The sequence below is a fragment of the Sinocyclocheilus anshuiensis genome, unplaced genomic scaffold (assembly GCF_001515605.1).
Source record: "Sinocyclocheilus anshuiensis isolate Anshui unplaced genomic scaffold, SAMN03320099.WGS_v1.1 scaffold514, whole genome shotgun sequence".
Taxonomy (NCBI): Eukaryota; Metazoa; Chordata; class Actinopteri; order Cypriniformes; family Cyprinidae; genus Sinocyclocheilus; species Sinocyclocheilus anshuiensis.
The window spans coordinates 206,320-225,201 of NW_015542348.1; the positions used below are offsets into that span (position 1 = coordinate 206,320).

Consider the following 18,882-nt stretch of genomic DNA (forward strand, 5'->3'; position numbering starts at 1 on the left):
GTTATGAACACTTTAATTACATGCATGTATTAATTTCTGTATTAATTGCATGTATTTCTGATTTGTTGTAGTTGAAATCTGAAATGATCTTCATTTGACTGATTGCTGAGGGCAATACATGCAATAGCCTAATCTGTATTTTTCAGTACTTCTGTACTGTATTTCTGCCTCAAAGTACTGAAATTATCATTACTGAAACTAGAATTGTTAAATGGAATTTGAATCGGAATCAGAAACGTTAAATTCCTTACGATTCCTTTGAACTCAAGAGGCTTTACCTGTTAATGTGACGTAGACCACGGGGCGGGGCACGCAGGATTTGACTGAAGCCTCTGTTGCCTATTAGAGATTATTGAGGCGGCTGGAAAGCGAATTCACGCTTTTGGTTTTCTTTCTTAGGCTGATAGATTTGGCTTTCTGTTGTGTATGTTTTTGAAATCTCACACTGGACATATTCAGATATCATTTACTCGGACAGGAATATCGGATGGTGATACGGGACAATTGAATTTGTTTTCAGCACGCTGGAGGATTTGAACGGCAGGCTACAGGCGCTTCGTCTTAAGCTTCTGACAGCGAATGTAGCCTATTACACATTGGATTCAACTTCAGAAAAGTTTAACATTTTCTCAGAAGCAAGCAGATTTTGTTTCTACCTATATTGTGGGATGCGCTCGAATTGTGCTGGAGAATATTTCGAGACTCAAAAAAATACAACATCGTGGACGTTTTGAATTTCTGTTCTGTTGTCAAATACAAGAATATGCTGACTTTAAATTAATTTATAAAAAATAAGCATCTATATTTCATATCTTAACTATTTAATCCCCTTAAAATCTGCCAAACCAAATCTACAACATTTTTTGCTATAATGTCCTGGAGCTGAGACTGGAAATAAAGGACTGTCTCCGACCGTGTAGAAGAGCGGTTCGGGTTGTCGGAACATGAAGTCAGTTACCGGTCTGTTTGTTGTAAGTGTGTTGCTGTGTTCAGCGATTTCGTCCTGGAGCGCGACTGTCAACAGCTATGGAGGTGAGTTTGGTTCAACTGATGAAGGAAAAAAAAAAAAGCTATCAGAATGACATCTTTCAGTGAAATATTTGAAACACAAAGTAGCATTACTCAAAGAAAGTCTGTTTTAAAAAGTAAAATAAGTAACAAAAGTGTTTTTTTTTTTACACTTTTGTGTGAACTTTTGCATTTTTCGAAACAACGAAAAGTCTATGAACGTAATAGGCGGGATCAGGTGACAACCTGTGCGCTCACACTTTCCAATCTCCATAGGATTAAAACAAATGACAAGTATAGTTTGGTTCGTGGAAGTTGTCGATTATTTATATTGTTTTTGTTTGGTGTTTTATGTAATCGTAAGCTTTATAAATATTTAGTGTTTCTACTTTTCCTTCGACGAGTCCGTATGATAGATAGATAGATAGATAGATAGATAGACAGATACCGTGTGCAGCCAGACAATAATAACACTATACAGTATGCAGAAGTATCACATGTAGCTATATGAGATGAGCAGGTGTAGGTTACATTATAAACAAGATACGCAATTTACTCAATGAACACATTATATAGGCTAGCCTATTACAGCAAATAATACATATACCAATATGTGGCAAGTAAACGTTTAATAACATTTTGTAAATGCCTAATTTCAAATGAGAAGTCTTAGTATATAGATTGTTGTGTATGTGTGTGTGAGACAACATTCCTGGGGGCAGTCTTGTTTCCTCCAACTTTGTTTTTCTGGATTTGTAAATGTGAATGCTGTGTTTGCTCTTCTGTTTACCTTATTTCGCCGAGACTCTCTCACTTTCTCAGCAGTGTAGTTCGCTCCTCGTGCAGGTAGTCAGACTTGCACATTTATATGTAGACTACCGTGAAACAGCAGTTGACAGTTTGGGGCAGACTGCATAATGCATACTAGACAGTGGCATGCTGGTGCTGAAATTATGTGAAATGCCACTCCAAAGGAAGGACAGAAGAAGATTTACTTAAAAACACTAGAGCACCTTGATCATCCCTCCTCACTTGTATTATGCACTCACTGACACATTTTAAATGACAGTAAACTCTTGTCACATTGTATTGTGCTAAGCATATTCTGTCCAAAGTTATTTCTGCCAGTTTAATGCGATTTAAGTGTTCTATGTATTTCTAAGGGTTTCATACACTTGCAGTTGTGCTGTTGTACTGAATATCCGCACGTCACAACATACTCTGGTCAGGAATGCAGTAAAAGCAGAGTGATGTTATACTAAATATCAGAAATGTCTTTTGACCAATTAAATTAGAGCACTGTTGTATGAAATCATGTATTATATAGTAGGACCTGCATCCACCCTCAATACCACGACTGAGGTGAGACCCTTGAGCAAGGCACCGAACCACCAACTGCTCCCCGGGCGCCGCAGCAATATGGTTGCCCACTGCTCCGGGTGTGTGTGTGTTCACTGCTGTGTGTGTGCACTTGGATGTAGGGCTGTGCAAAAAAATCTAATGCGATTTTCATGCGCATCTCGTCAGTAAAGCCGCTTCTGTGATTAGTAGTTTATCTCCAGCACGTGCTTTCAGATGGCGCGGCATTTACTACACAGAGCCGTAGCTCACTGACAAGCTACACAAAATTGCGTTCATAATCGGCAATGAATCGCCTGCGATTTTGAATTCATTTTCATGGTATAACAATTTAACTTTGTGTTAAGAATTTGTAATGGGAGGATGTATAGTGCAGTTATTGTGTCCAGCATTTTGCCAAATTCTTGACCTTTTGCTTAATCCTGCATAAACAAAGACAGTGTAATGTGCGCACATCCAAAAACTTTGGGCAGGTGCTCGATCATATGAAACCCTTCACAGTCAATAGTTTTGCCTGACGAAGACCTTAGGGTCGAAATGTTGTGATTTTAATAAATTCTTTAGAGCAGTAATGGCAGTGTGCCGATTTTTGTTTATTGACTGTGAAGGGTTTCATATGACCGAGCATCTGCCCAAAGTTTTTGGATGTGCGCACATTACACTCTCTTTGTTCACTTTGTGTGCGGCACTCCCTTTTTTGTGAAGACTCTCAGTATTAAGTTTTTCGTTGATAAGATGGCAACAAGTAACACCTTCGAATTTTCAGAAGAGGACTATGAAAGAATTATCTTAAAATAATCTCTTTTTGAAGATGCATCTACATCAGATTTTGAGAATAAAGATTTGAGACGGACATTTAATAATCTTCTCCTGCATAAACAAACTAAATATTTTCTGTGACACAAGGTACACAGTTTATCTGATCCTATTGTCATGACTCATGAACATCTATCTTGCTGATGTTCATGTTTTATAGCTGTCTGAGAAGGGGCTCTCTTGGGAATTCCTCTGATTTAATTTCATGTCTTTGAAACACTTTAAAGTGCAGTGTTGATTACATTTTTTTTCAAGGGTATGTTCATGCAAACTTAATATAATAAAAACAGCAAAGCAGGCTAACAGTACAAAAGGTCTAATGAAGGTCCTTCCAGGCATTGGAGGGTAAGACCTGCGTGGCAGACAGCTTGGGTCAAATGTCAAAGGTCACGCTGCTTTTGTGAATAGGTTGTCTAGTCTGTTTAGGGATATGGCCTTTACTTAAGCTTTCTTGTCTTTTTCTTACTCTCTTACTCTTTCTTCTCAGTTTATTTAATCCATGTTACAAAATGACTTTATGAGCTGATTAATGGTCAGACAGATTACCTAACAACCCAGACTGACAATTTCAGCCAAGAAAACACAAATCCACAACCTCGTCCCAACTGACTCTCAGACAGGGAGGATAAATCCTTCACTGAGAGAGCCAATATGGCATGCCAGTCTATGTTTGCCGTCTGTTTACTTGACCTGGCACATTTCATGCTTGCCTGTGTTCAGATAACTTTTTTTTGTGTGCACTATGCTTTTCTTTATCTCTTCTCAGACACTTGTCCAGATTTTCTAGCTATAAAGCATTTTAGTTTTTAGTCTTTCAGTATATAAAGACATGACTTTATTCGGAATCTCACTATTTGAAATTTGACTTTTCAATATAGATCTTTATCTTACTTCAGATTCATGTTTAGTAGCGTTATAGCGTTCATAGTGTGGCCTTTTTAGTTAAAGGTATATTTAGTAGTTTGGAGATAATCTAAAAGGTTTTATACATTGAAGGAATCATGACATGGATATTTTTATTATTTTAAAATGTTCCTTGAGGTTCACTTATAATGCTACTAAAGGTTTTTGCACAAAAAAGTTTTTAAGGGGCGCTCTTTTAAGGCTTGTCAATAAACAGCCACTGTTATGACTGGCTAATGTCATTGCATAGGAAATAGTATTAACGGCAACTTGCCACCTGCTTCATCTTTCAACAAATGTTTCTTTGCAAACTCTCCATTACACTGTGCCTCGGAAAACAGACAGCTGTGTGACTGAACACCAGTGGCCTGTGGTGCGATGATGTAATGAAGGCAGTCATAAGCAAATGTATTTGCCCATGTGATATCTCAAATCCCACAATATTCAAACAAGCTGTTTTTGGAGCTTGGTTAAATAAATGGTTTGTTTATAACGACAATGACTTTTTAAGCTATGAGGCAAATTTTTTTTACTCATGTCATGACCACTTAAAGACATATATTGTGTTTTAGACAATGGAACACACTTACTATCATACTTTACCAGTGGAGACAATGTGAGAATCAGTACAGCTGAAGAAGCAGAAAAGGTCTAAGGCCAGAAGACAGAATGACTGACAAAAACAATAATGAGAGTAAACATCGCTACAGCATATACAAGGTAGAAAGATTTGATGAAAATCCTGAGCAGTGATGCCAAAGTTGCTTCTTTTTTGTTGGACAGGTAAAGCAATTAATTATTGTGTAAAACTCAATATAAATCTCACTAATCTCAGTGTAATTTACATAAAACTCAGAGACGACCATGCTGGTCTGGTAAGTTAATGGCAGTGCAGTGTCTAATTGTGGTATCACTACAGTGATGCTAATGCCAGCTAAATAACTACTGAATGCATCTTTAATATAATTATGACAGTGAAAGTTATTGAATGCTTATTTTTGTTTATAAATACACCGTTTGCTTATTATTGCCATAGTTCTGTCTTAGCTCCAGTGCCTTTTACTAAAATGTATGACGCATCCATCCTACACAAAGGCTCACACCCATAAGACACACGCCATCATATAGTACTTCTAATCCATTAGTGCTCAAGTTTAACAGTCAGATTAACTTTCTGGTACAAAAGCGTTTTGTGTTGCAGGAGGCTCGGAGTAGATGCTATGTCCTGATATTATATCAGAATCACAAAGACAGATGTTTCTGTCACCCTCTGTTCTTTGGCACACACACCTGGACAACTGACCCAGTAGAGAATGAATTGACAGTAATGCAGTGTCCTGACTCATCGGTATGTATTTAGTGCTCACAAACACCTTTAAGCCTACCAGAATTTTGCCAAGTAGGACATGGTATTGAATAGAAATCCTTATTGGTCCTAGAACAACATTGCTATTAACCAATTAGTAGAACATCCTGCTTGGCAAAATCACAGGTACCATCTTTTGAGGTAATTTGTCTACTCTCTATTATGATGCAGCACAGGTGATTGCTTAATTTTTTATAGCCTATAATAAAGCTGTTCAAATGGTTCCAGATGTAATACATGATTTCAGCAGCCAGAGGCAATGCAATAATGCAGCTACTGGGTGTTTATATTAGCAGACCTTTGAGCTTCTGTGTGCCACACCTGGGGATGTAACGACATGTTTCTGTGGTGGAGTGTGACATCTATACACCCTATGTGTGTGCTTACTCTGGGGAGGTGTGACGGTCCCTACTGTGGCAACCCTTGCTAGAAGAGCTGAGTAAAGACTGCTGCACCCTCAATAAAACTCACACTGCAGGGTGGTAGGAAACAGCTCTCTGTGTCTCATTAAATGTTTCATGTGCTTATTTTAATGAGTGTCTATCGGTTTTCCTCAGCCTGGATCTGTTTGGTAAAAAAAGTGTTGTACGTTTCTGTGTGTGGCTGTCTGGTGTTACAGTCTTTGCAGACAATAACTAGCACTTACAGCATGCCATTCTAAATTTTGGATGTTTTTAAATGAAAAAAAACAAGTTTTTTTATGCTCATCCAAGCTGAAAAAACACTATAAATAACTGTTTTCTATTTTAATATATTTTAAAATGTAATTTTTGTGTGCAATTTTCAGCTGCCATTACTCCAGTGTTAGTGTCATTTGGTCCTTCAGAAATAATTCTTATAGGGTAATTTGGTGCTCAAGAACACTATCAATGCTGAAAACAGTTAGAAATCAAATAGAAATCATTCTAAATATCTATACTGACACTTTTAATCAATTTAATACATCCTTGCTTAAAGAAAAAAAATCTCTTACTGACCCCTTACTGAACTTTTGAATAGTAGTGTACTGCTCTCATTGGCCAGTGACTGACTCAGCTCATGAATATGTGATTGATGGAGGTGCTGTGGGTCAGCGGGAGGGGACAGAGTCTAGAGCTGCTGAGCTCTGCACTGATCGGAAAGTATTGATCTGAGAGAAAGATGGGACATGATGACAGTTCAAGGAATATGTGTGTATTGATCTGTTCTTAGATATTGAGTTAGTTCTGAATGTCGACCCTTGCTTTTAGTTTGTTTGATGCACTCTCTGGCATACCATTACTTTTTTTTTTTTTTTACCACCATTCATTCTTTAGTCATGCACTCACTACTCATATAGGGAAAGTGAATTTTTCAAAGCCCATCAGACTTTGCCATCTTCGTCCCTCCCGTTTCTACTATAGACAGCAATCAATCATACTTCAATTCATGCAATGTGTTGGTGAGAAGTGTGCTATCACTAGGTCTAGGTAAAAATGCATATTATGCCAGTGCTTCCTGCACTGCTTTTTTTATTGGTGCTGCATGCTGCTGCTTAATCTACATTGTTACAGCAATTAATGTTTTACCCAGGTTCACAGTCTGAATTGAATGTGTTGAGATAAACAAATTGTGAAAATATGCAAGAAAACATGTTTTTCTGTTTTAAGATGTAAGTCATCGCAGACTGAACTTCATGAACAAATAATACAAATAAACACATGTATACATAATAAACAACTTTTTTAATAAAACGTAGTTTCGGTTATTGTTTATGATTGGCTAAGCCATGTTTGAAGCCGTTGTAAAATGCTATAAACACACATTTGACTTCATTACATCAGTATAGAGTGGTGCAGGTACTAATTTGCCAATGGTTTCATTGAGCTTTTCCTATGGGGTTTTATAATGGGGTTTTTCAATTTATGAGTATAATGAAGCCTGTGGTAAACATAAATTAATGATACTTTGATGTTTTGAAATTAACGATACTTTGAGAGTGAATTAGTCTTCTGGTTTCTGATGTTGTACCTGCACCACTGTGTGTTGCTTGGCAACCATTGTATTAAACATTGCCGAAGAACTACACCGCTTGGTAGTAATGTAAATCGATAATCAGATGATCTGACATTTTTGCCTGGTGGATATTAAAAAATACCATAGTCTAACACTGAAGGAGGGACCACCTAGATCACCCTGGTAACCATATCGCAACACTAACAACAACACATAACACATTAGCACCCACGTAATAATGCTGCGATAAGTATAACTCGCATTTTATTTTGAAATTGTAAACTTCCAGACTAAATTTCAACTCTCGCTCTCTCTCTCTCTTGCACTTGCTGTATCATTGGTTCTTTCTCTCATTCTGCTTGTTTGAGGCTGGTTGGCGGTGTTGTTTTCGGGGTCTGCTCCAAGCATGACTGTGCCAGCAAGGAAACCCATTCAAACCCTAAATGACAGGATGCAGCCTTGAGAGAACAAAGGAAGACTGGAGTTCTCCCTACACGCATACACACAAACATGACCCTCCCCGTTTCAATCAGAAAAGGCCTGACTAATGGAAATCACTGATTGTGCTGTGGAGGTGAAGGTGGAGGATGTAAAACCCATGCCTTGTTAGGTCCCTTCTCGCTTTCATCCCTTTCTTTATTGCTGGCTTGTAATTGGCCACTGGAGGTGGTAATTAAAACAGGATGGCTTGTGAAATACTAAGGAAGGTTAAGTTGTCAAATGGAGGTTTTTCCCGACTGGTCTCATTGCAGGTTGCCTGTTTATGCTGATCTAGGATCAGCCCTTCTGACCCTGAGCCCAAGATCTGATCAGTGTGCAAAGAAAACCACTTAAGACGCCCTGTTGTGGCCATATGGGGAGAATTGGATGCTGGGAAGTCCAGACACAGCCTGAGCTTCTGTGTGGTGGCTGTCATATAAAATGGAAATAGGAAAAAGATGCAGAATGATTTTTTGCATATGTTTCGGATGGCTGTGCAACAGATGCCGTCCCCTCCCTTTCTTTCTCGCTGTCATCAAACTAAAAGGTTGAAGTGTCTTTTTCGAGTGAGCAGAAACAAACCTCAGACAAAGAAATGATTTTGATTCATGTCTCTCTGGAGAGATTCTTTCACAAATTGAAATGATTTGGAATGAAGCCAAGCGGGGCAAGGAAAGAGTGTTGCAGGAAGCATAGTGTACGTGTTTCCTGCTCTCTCTGTTTCTCTCTCCTCCCTCTGGTGCTTGTGAGGCTGCTCCTCTGGTTTTGGTAAAAGCAGCATGGTAGAAAATCATTATTGCCTTGTTCCATTATGATAATTCAAGTGTTGTGTTTTTGCAAACTAAAAGGGTTTCTGAGTCGGGCATGATCGAGAGATGCATGAAAAGAGGATGAAACTCTAAAAGCGCACACAGCCTTTGATCTCATACTTTGACTTTACTGAGGGAAAATATTAACCAGGAAAGCTTTGTGATATGATGAGAGTGACTGGAGTTAAAGAAGAGAGAGAGAAAGTACAGAATGGAGAGATGAGGCAGTTAAGTGTAACGAAGAGGAACGAGAGTGTCACCAGATGAAACTTTAACGGTGTGAGGTTTGGTTTTGTGCATTATCCACTAATAGGATTGCATTAGAGAGGTCCGTATCAGTGTGAAACACACAATCTTTGCCCAAAAAATGATCAGTTCTTTCATGTGAATCCCACAAAACCTGTCAAGAACATGTTTCACCCCAAATTCAAAATTTAGAATAAGAAATTATATTTTGCTGAAAGAAAAGTATGCCCATTTATAGGACCATTACATATTTTTGCATTGTGACACTGTTGCTAATTAAGCAATTTTGTTTTTACAATTCTCTTTACCATAATGCACAACCATCTTATTCTCATCAATGTGAATTAGGGCTGTCAAAATGGCTGAAAAACTACATTCAAATTTTGTAATTAAATACTATCAAAATTCAAATTATATTCGAATTTTAAATGCATAATTTCAGTTAGGGTGAAGAAAAGCTTTTGGCTTCTCTTCTGAGGCTACAAGAGGGCGCATCGTTCAAAATATTACTAATGCACATTTATTCAAAGCATAAGACTATCTGTGAAAAAAAAGTGCATAATGTTTAAAATAATAATGTTTATAAACGAATTATAATGAATTAAGTTGCTTAAACAACTATAAACAAAACAGCATCATGTATGTATGTATGCATAGTTTAATACAAAGGGCGGAAAGCCAATCACACAGAGTACATTTCTCATTTAAAAACATGAGATGCAGTGGGATGGGGAAAAAAACCCCGCCATAAAGTCTCGATATATGTTTTTTTCAAAGTTAAACTTGCATTAATTTTGCATGGCTTTCTAAACATGCGGCTCCTTTGTGCGAGACGCGAGTGCAACGGTGATAGATGTCCCTCAAGAAAATGTGCGAAATATGTGTTCTGTGCGAACGGCTTGGTTTCAGTTTTGATGTAAACAAGATCTTCTCCGCATTGATGTTCTCTTTTTCTGCAATATTTTTAATGAACAACTTGGCAGCGCTGCTTCTAGTGGCTTCAAGTGGATAGGCTAACAAAAACATTATAATGCAACAACACTTACATCGTCATCGCATCTCGTGCGCCACTGATACTGCCTCCTTAACGCACACCTGAAATTCGAATGCAACGTTTTTGCAATCGAATGTGGATTTTTATTTTAAATTCGACGAATATTCGAAATTAAAAAAATTTTTGGACAGCCCTAATTGAAATCATCTGACATTCTTCTTTACAAATCCTCTTCTAATTCGTGACCGTTGTTTTGTTTTGATCTCTCCTCTGGCTTCAAGTGGATAGGCTAACAAAAACATTATAATGCAACAACACTTACATCGTCATCGCATCTCGTGCGCCACTGATACGGCTGCCTGACGCACACCTAAAATTCGAATGCAACGTTTTTGCATTCAAATGTGGATTTTTATTTTAAATTAGACGAATATTCGAAATTCCACATTTTTTTTGACAGCCCTAATGTGAATTACTATATTGTGAAAAATATCTAAATACACTATTTATAGATGGTAGTATTTTTACTGCATTTAATTTATGAAAATTTGAATAAAAATATGTATTTGTATTACATATACAAATGTATTTATTTTTCATATACCTTTTGTTTTCAATTAATGTTTTTACTTAGTACTACAGTACAATTCACAATTTTTTTTAAAGAAATTGAAACTTTTATTTAGCAAATTGATCAGAAGTGACAGTAAATATTTTTTTACACCGGGAAAAGCTTTGCCATCACAGTAATAACTTATATTTTTGAATATATTACAATAATAATAGTAATAAAATAATAATAGTTCACAGTATGACTGTTTTTACAGTATTTTTAATCAAATAAATGCAGTCTTGGTGAGAATAAAAATCTTCTTTCAAAAACATTTAAAAATCTTACTGAACCCAGTCTTTTGAAAGGTTGTGGGTAATTTTGATTTTAGTCATTCTATCAGTTTGGATGGGAGGGGAGAAGAGACGAATACACCACAAAGAAAATTCAGTTGGATTGTGTGGGTGTGTCTGCAATTTTGCATTAATTTTCACATGTCTAACAGTCAAATATGTCAGTCAGCTTGTAGGTCACTATATAATGCATTGGTGTCCTGGCTACAGTTTAACGTTCTTACTGATTCATTGAAACTTCAGCTTACCTATTATATTACTGAACTGTGAATGACTCACCATAAACCACCTGTTACACATTTCCTCTCCTTCTGCCTTTTGATGACAGGAAATGCAACATGTTCTTTTACAGCTAGAAAAGTTGCTTTAGATCGCATCTACTGCCTATGAGCTGTTCATAGCACCTTGCACAAAACTATTTGTACGCATTGACTCATGATATTATGTATGGTATAAGGCTCCATAAAATATGTAATTAGTAGGACATCTGAGACAAAAGAACAGATATAAGCAGCTTTGCAAAAACTCTTAGGGCCAGATTTACTAAACAGGCCAAATTAGCATGAGAGCGCAATGCGCAAATTAAAGAACACAGACACAGCCAGATCATTTCCATAATGACCAACACAATCTACCAAGAACAGCGCAAATTAGCGTCTGCTTTAAGACATGCTTTTTTTGGAGCATTAAATAATGGCGCAAATACCGGATAACTGTGTCCACGCCTTTTAAGCGCTAATTCTTCACTGTGCGTCTTTAGTAAATCCTGACAGTACTATTTTAACGCCAAAAGACGGTTTGCACTGGCGCAAGCTGTTAGTAAATCTGGTCCTAAGTCTTAATCATACATTGTTTCAGTTAGACCTCTTTTCTTTTTTTGTAAATCGCAACCTGTAGTTTAGTTGAACTGTTTCTCTCCTCCCTTTAATCTGAGACAATTAAGTTCAAGTTTAGTTTAACCAAGTGGAGAATTATGCATACTGAGCAAAAATTGTATACTGAGTAGGTACTACATTTGAAGAGGAACTTAATTTGTGACTGTTAAACAAGTGTTAAATAAAGTATGAATGTGTATAGTATGAATAAAATCAGGATGTACTATGTCAGCCATGCTGTCGATGAGTCTTTTTCTCAGTACTTTTTGTCTACAGTTTTATGAATACTGTTAATTGGGACATACAACTCTTTTCACATATTGTTTTTCACCTATTATATAGTATCAGAGCACACAAACAAATTTACGGTATTCAAAATGTTGTCCTCTATCAATGCTATATGCATTGTAAAATATTTGAAATATTCAGGAGGAGTCTCTAACGAGTTGAACTGAAGTCTAAAACGTTTGTTTAAGGGTGTATTCACACCTGTCTTGTTTGGTTAGATTGAATCAAACTCAAGTTCGTTGTCCCCTTTGGTGCGGATCTTTTGGGCAGGTGTGAATACAGCAATCGCACTCTGGTGTGGACCTAACAACTGTACCGAGTCACAGCTGAAGAGGTGGTCTCGGTCCGCTTCCAAACTAACTCTGGTACGGTTGAATGGATGAACCAATGAATGGATGACATTAAGCACATGTGTGGTTTTGTTTACAGTTTCTGGTTCACTTGCAAAAAGGGCAGTGTGAAAGCGAACCGCACCAAACAAAAAAAATCTAAAAGCAAGTGAACTAGCAGACTTTTCTGGTGTGAATACACCCTAATATTATTAAAGTGAGTGACTCTCCTCATCGGCAATGACCTCATCACGATTCTAGGACATTAACTGACACAAAGGAACATTCATTCAATAAACATTAAACCACATGCTAATGGAGTGTAACCAGAACACATCATATGCACATAAGAGACAGAGGTCGATCGCATCAATTTATAAATATATAGCAGATCAGCTTACAGATACATAGTGGGTGTCTATAAGCATGTGTGGTTTAGACTCTGTAAAGCTCAGCGTTGTTTTATAAACAGTGATGATGTCACTCTGAAGATGTACAGCAAGGAAAGTCTGAAATAAACCAGGTAAAATTTTTATTGTATCTTCTGTTATGACATTTAGTCAAACATTTTTAAATAGGGTGGTTGTATTTTAGCCACTAAAGTATATTTTTCATAGAGTTTTGACCATATATAGTGTTTGGGCTTGAGCTGCACCAAATGACTGAATGCAGACAATTGTGTTTGTTTTACATGTACAGTTTCAAAGGCTGTGATAGTGGACACAGGCAGCTGTGTTTCACATCATTCTCTCTCTCATTAGTCTTGAGGGCTCTCAGTATAAGACGTAAGAGCTGACGTCCAGAGGTACCAGGCAACCATGCCTGACAACAGTCAGCTGAGATTTGTTTCTGTGCTTGTTTGTGTGTTATAAATATAGCCTCTAAAATATGGCACAGCTTGTTTACTTGAAAAATTTATGTTTCATTTGTTTACATCTGACCCACATGAGAAGGAGCAAACAAGCAACAATTTACACTAAAGTTTTAAATGAACTGTTTTATATTGTAGAAGAACACTAAAAATAGGGGAGACTGTCGAATGAGACTGTTGCAGTATATCTATATATCAATTACTATTTAGTAATGTTTTGAGTTAAAAGTCTGCTTTTGGACACAAATGTGTGTTGAACAAGGGGTGTGGCATTCCCTTTTACCAACAATTTTAACACTCATAATTCAACAACCAAATTGGATTTTGTTGCCGACACGCTGTCAATCTGACTGTCTGTGGGCGGGGATACAAAAAAAAAAATAAAATAAAATAAAAAAATATATATATAGTTTCAACAAAAGTCCTGGCAATGTCCAAAATCCGCCTAATGACACAAAATGATGCAGAATATTTCTGGCAAATGAACTGGAATATCTGGGTGCAGGAAACACCCAGAGAAAGAGTACACATTGTTCATTTACATATACTACCAAGTAACAGTGCAAAGCTGGTCGAAAGTCAGTGAACTTATCCTTTCATTGAAAGGAAATGTTTTTAGAAGAAGGGAGTCAAATGATTTAAACATTTTAATATTATTTACAATATAATGCTTATATATTATATAACTATTTATAATATATAAATAATTCTAATATTTATACAGATTGTAATATTAATTTAGTTTATATATTTAATATAATATTATTATATATATTATATAATATTGAAATAATTCATTCATAATATTTCTTAATGGTTTAAAACAATGCTTTTATGTTTTTTATTTGATATATTTCCACTTATCATTTTGTGCTTCATAATTGGTTTACTTTTAATCTACAATAGACAATTTAATCGCTGGTCCCATTGTGACAACTGACGGTATATAGAGTGAGAAAATGTCACAAAAGGTCAACATTTGGTCATGGAACTGCATTTTTTGTCCTGAATAATAATCTGGAAATGTTTTCTTTATTTTAAATACCTATTTGTACTTAAAGGTCTGTGTCTATGCAAAAATTCACTGTCAAAAATAAACTTTACTGGAGTGAAAAGTGTGACAACTAGCCCCGGGCTACCTACACAGGTTTTCCATGTACATGTATGATGACATATGAATGTTGAAAGACCATATGAAAACCAGCTTTCTGACCATAAGAAACCAGTCTACCTGTATGTGTGACGTGCATAAATATTTCTTAGTGTTTAAAGGGTGTGTGTGCTATAGACAAAATAATATAATAGTCCTGAAGAGTTTATTCATCACATCCTCCCTTTATGACACACACACAAACTACAGCAAAGGCATTTGAAGGTGAAATTCAAGACATAATGAGAGAATGAGGCCTGATAGAAAAAGGGAGAGAGACAGGAAAAGAGAGAGAGGTCAGATGTCGGTCCGTGGTTAATGTGTTTATCTCAAGTTTGTGCTATCAGATGTGTGCTATTGTTTTGTCTAAGGACACTAACTGGGAAAGTCAGTGCACTGCTGATAAATTTATTCCCTGCTCTGCTGTTGAATGAGGTGTGTGTGTGTGTGTTTGTTACACTGAAAGAGCATCTATTCATTCACCACAGTGACAGAGACACACTGATGTGAAGTGATCGCCCCTCAAGGGGTCTTACAGAGAGAGAATAAGAGCAAAAAGAAAGACATGCAGGAAGAAAGCAGCTCTAAACAGGATCGCAGACACTCCTTCATTTAGATAATCATTAATAATTAATAGATGACTAAATAAACACACATACTGCTTTTACTAACCTCATAAGCAAATATTTTTGAACAGGGTCTTTTAAATATGATTACTGCAGTATAACTGTTGAAAAAACGTACATTCCTTGGATAAGAGTGTGTGATAGAGATTAATGCGACCTCCAAACAATGCCACAGTATGAGTGTGTTTGTGCGCCATTGTTAGTAGTGGAATTGAGCCTTTGGCTCGACATTATCAGTGTGTGATAAAGTGCAAACAGGAACGCAGTTAAAGTGTAAAAATGACTGCTGTTGAGTACATAAACACACACATAAAGTAGAGGCTACATTACAGCATTTCTAGGTCACTCTACAGTTTGCCCTTTCATCCCAAACTGGGTCCATGTTGTTTTTAGTGTGTTGAGTATAGTCCTGGCCAAATAATTAACTTGGCTGAAGTGTTAAAGGGATAGCAAAAAATGAAAATTCTGTGTTAATTTTTTCACCTTCATGTCATTCCAAACCCATAAGACTATTGTTTATCTTCAAATTAAGATTTCTGTCCCTCCATTGAAACTACATGCAACCAACTAACATGTGGAAGCTGCTAAATCATATAGAGAAGCACTTAGTAAGCAGGAAAGGGCACAATATTTTGACAAACTAAAGTTAATAAGTGGTAAAGATCCATAAGAGCTGGCTCCTTTGGTTCCTAGAATACAATAATAAAAATAAATATAGTGGCATTAACTAAATAGGCAGTTGTGTTAGAGAGTCGGACTTGTAACCCGAAGGTCACAGGTTCAAGTCTGGCAGGGGTTGTAGGTGGGGAAGTGAATGTACAGCGCTCTCTTTGCTCTGGGCATTGGAGCAAATGGCTGCCCACTGCTCCCGTTGTGTGTGTTCACTACTCACTGCTGTGTGTGTGCACTTGGATGGGTTAAATGCAGAGCACAAATTCTGAATACAGGTAACCATACTTGGCAAATGTCACGACTTTCACGTCTTTCCTCAGACCATTTTTTTGCACTCTTCTCTTTGATTTGTTATACATTTTGGCAGTCTATAGTACACCATATGTTTTTCCCAGTCCAATAAGACAATAATTGACCATTTTCAGCAGCAATAATCAGCTAAATTTGTGAGTTCCTTTCGGTTCAGTGGCATTGTTTACGTTCAATGCCATCAATATGGCCGACTTCCGGATTGATGACTTGTCGTGAAAACACTATATTTCTTTCTTCGCCATCATCGAAGGGAGGGGCGTTATTGCGACGAATGTGAATTTAAGCTTTATCTGACTTCTATATGTAACATAAACACAAAAGTTATGATAATCTTTGTAAAGCTGAGATTCTAAGCTTTCAAATGATACCATATATACTGGTGATCATATGGCCAAAAACCAAGTTATAAATATTATGATGCGGGCCAGCAGAGTGGCTTTGAAACGACTCGAGGTTAATTAAATGATGACAGGATATAATTTTTTTTGAGTGAGCTATCACTTTAAGCTGTGTCTGAAATTGCATACGGAGTATAAATACAATCCGTTGAAAGAAGGTTAGTTAGTTCCTCGTAGGGCTGCACGATAAATCGCATGCGATATTTAATATATATATGATCATATGTGATCGTGGTTTTGCGCAGCTTGTCAGTGAACAATGGTTCTGTGTAGTAAATGCTGCTCCACGTGAAAGCACGCATGTGATGGAGATTTACCGCTGATTACAGAACCGGCTTTACTGACAAGATACGCATTACATATCGCATGCGATTTATCGTGCAGCCCTAGTTCCTCATATCAATTCTAGTGTCTACTTAAGTTGAGTCTTGCCAGAGGATAATTCAATAAGTGTTATAAAAATTGTGTAACATTGTGTTAGTTTGTTTTTCAGCTGGCAAATACATGGTCATAAGTAGGGCTGGGTGATATGGCCAAAAACTCGTATCTCTGTATTTTTTGGTTGAAGTTCAATTTATTAAACTAAAAATGAAAGCAAATAAACACAAGGGCACAGATTAATGGCATTTTATTTGTTACTCCATTACTGCTATCTGCTATCATAAAATACACTTACTTGTAGGTTTAAAATTATACATATGACAGAATTATTGCACTCTTTTATTCTATTGCGCGCTGTCTGTTTGCGCTCTGTCTGGCGGTGCTCTTTCACTAAAGTCTGTGAAGTTTTGCGGAGAATCACATGCAAAAGGCTCCTGACAGCAAACTTTAACTATTTCCATGACTTTTTAACATTTACAAATGGAGAATCTTTATTCACATCTCAATCACATTAAACTGCGCATGTAGCATCTCTGTCAGCAGCACGTGTGTCTGTCAGAGCATCTGACCGGGCAAACCGCTGTAAACTGTACGTGTTAACTATATCTTACCAGTTATTTCAAAGCTACTGTATATCGATATAGGCTGTATTGCCTCATACCATATTGCCTATAAATGACCTCACTGTCATTAATCTTGTTATAAAGAGATTCTGGGTGTACTGTAAACTGGTCTGTACACACACACACACACACACACACACCCACACACACGTATACACACACAACCCATTGTTCAAACCACAATGACTTTGCAACCTTCAATTTTTTTATTTTATTTTATTTTAAGTTCTTTCTATTTTTCCATCACAATGAAACCCATACTCTAATGTTTGTGGATTCTTTTATTACTAAAATTTATATGAAAGTTCTGTGTAAATAAACGTCCTCCGCTGGTGAAATGTAATATCATCTTTGGCAAACAGATGCATTGTGTATAATAATCTACTCATCCTTCATTGGTTCTGTCAGCATCCTGGTTCTTGTCAGGTTCTACAACACAAGTTTAATCCCTGTCTCACCAGTTCACATGTTTTGTGTTTGTGTGTGTGTGTGTGTGTGTGTGTGTGTGAAGGGCAGACGGGCTGAGACCACCAACATTCTTTCATCATGTAATTACAGTATAGGGGTCAGGTGATTAATGTCTGGGGCATCATGGTTTTGGAGGGTAAAGAAGATTAGCAACCAGACTACAAGGATTACTATTCATCTTAAAGAGGGCAGGCCAAAAATGAGGGAGGGAAATCTAATATGCCCATAGACTGAGTAAACAGAAGAGGTTGATGAGAGAGATAGTTATATAGAGATAGTTTTGGTGTTCTTAACTTGTAAAAATGTTTGTATTCTTCGCGATGGCACCGACGTTGATGGCGGCCTCCGTGGTGTGCTCCGCAGTTGTTTTTATGTTTTTGTTAGTTTGTCCTGTCTTTAGTTATATCCCTGCAATCAGTTTCACCAGAGACGAATTGCTGGACATTCGGAAGTACACACCACCTGATATTTCACCGGTTTTCGATTATTCTGATGTTTTGCTGGACAATGTAGTCGGGGGAGCTGCAGCGCTGATCAAGCGCTTCAGGACGCGCAGACGGGGGAAGCGAGCCGGTGCGCTCGTGAAGCTCAGACAGCGCGGATTCAGGACGCCGTTGCCAAGCATCCATCTGGCAAAACTCCGCTCTCTACCCAACAAAACGGACGAACTCCTTCTGCTCTCCCGGACAAATAAGGATTTTTCAAACTCTGCTGCTCTGTGTTTCACGGAAACCTGGCTGAAAGACGCCATTCCGGACAGCGCGTTGAGTCTCCCGGGCTTTCAGCTGTTCAGAGCGGATCGCGATGCAGAATCAACGGGGAAATCATGCGGCGGCGGGACATGCTTTTACATCAATGAGAGGTGTCTGAATGAGTTCTACTACAGGTTTGCAAAAACACCCCACACCCGCCCTGAAGACCTCTCCACACAACCATTCACACCTCCAGCAACCCCCCTCACACCTGCAATTCAGATCAGCGAAGACGAGGTGCGCCAGGTCTTCCGGAAGCAGAAAAGGAAAAAAGCACCA

The 18,882-nt window shown here is 37.5% G+C and overlaps 1 protein-coding gene across 2 annotated transcripts in view; it reads left to right on the top strand.

Moving 5' to 3' along the window:
* The first annotated feature begins 330 nt into the window (after positions 1 to 330).
* The window catches only part of LOC107691466 (semaphorin-4F-like), a 106,815-nt gene continuing 88,263 nt past the window's right edge, over positions 331 to 18,882 (top strand). For both annotated transcript variants that reach the window (XM_016490069.1, XM_016490070.1), the window contains exon 1: positions 331 to 1,032. In XM_016490069.1, the coding sequence (XP_016345555.1) occupies positions 945 to 1,032 (88 nt within the window). In that variant the 5' untranslated portion in view covers positions 331 to 944. The remainder of the gene's footprint in view (positions 1,033 to 18,882) is intronic.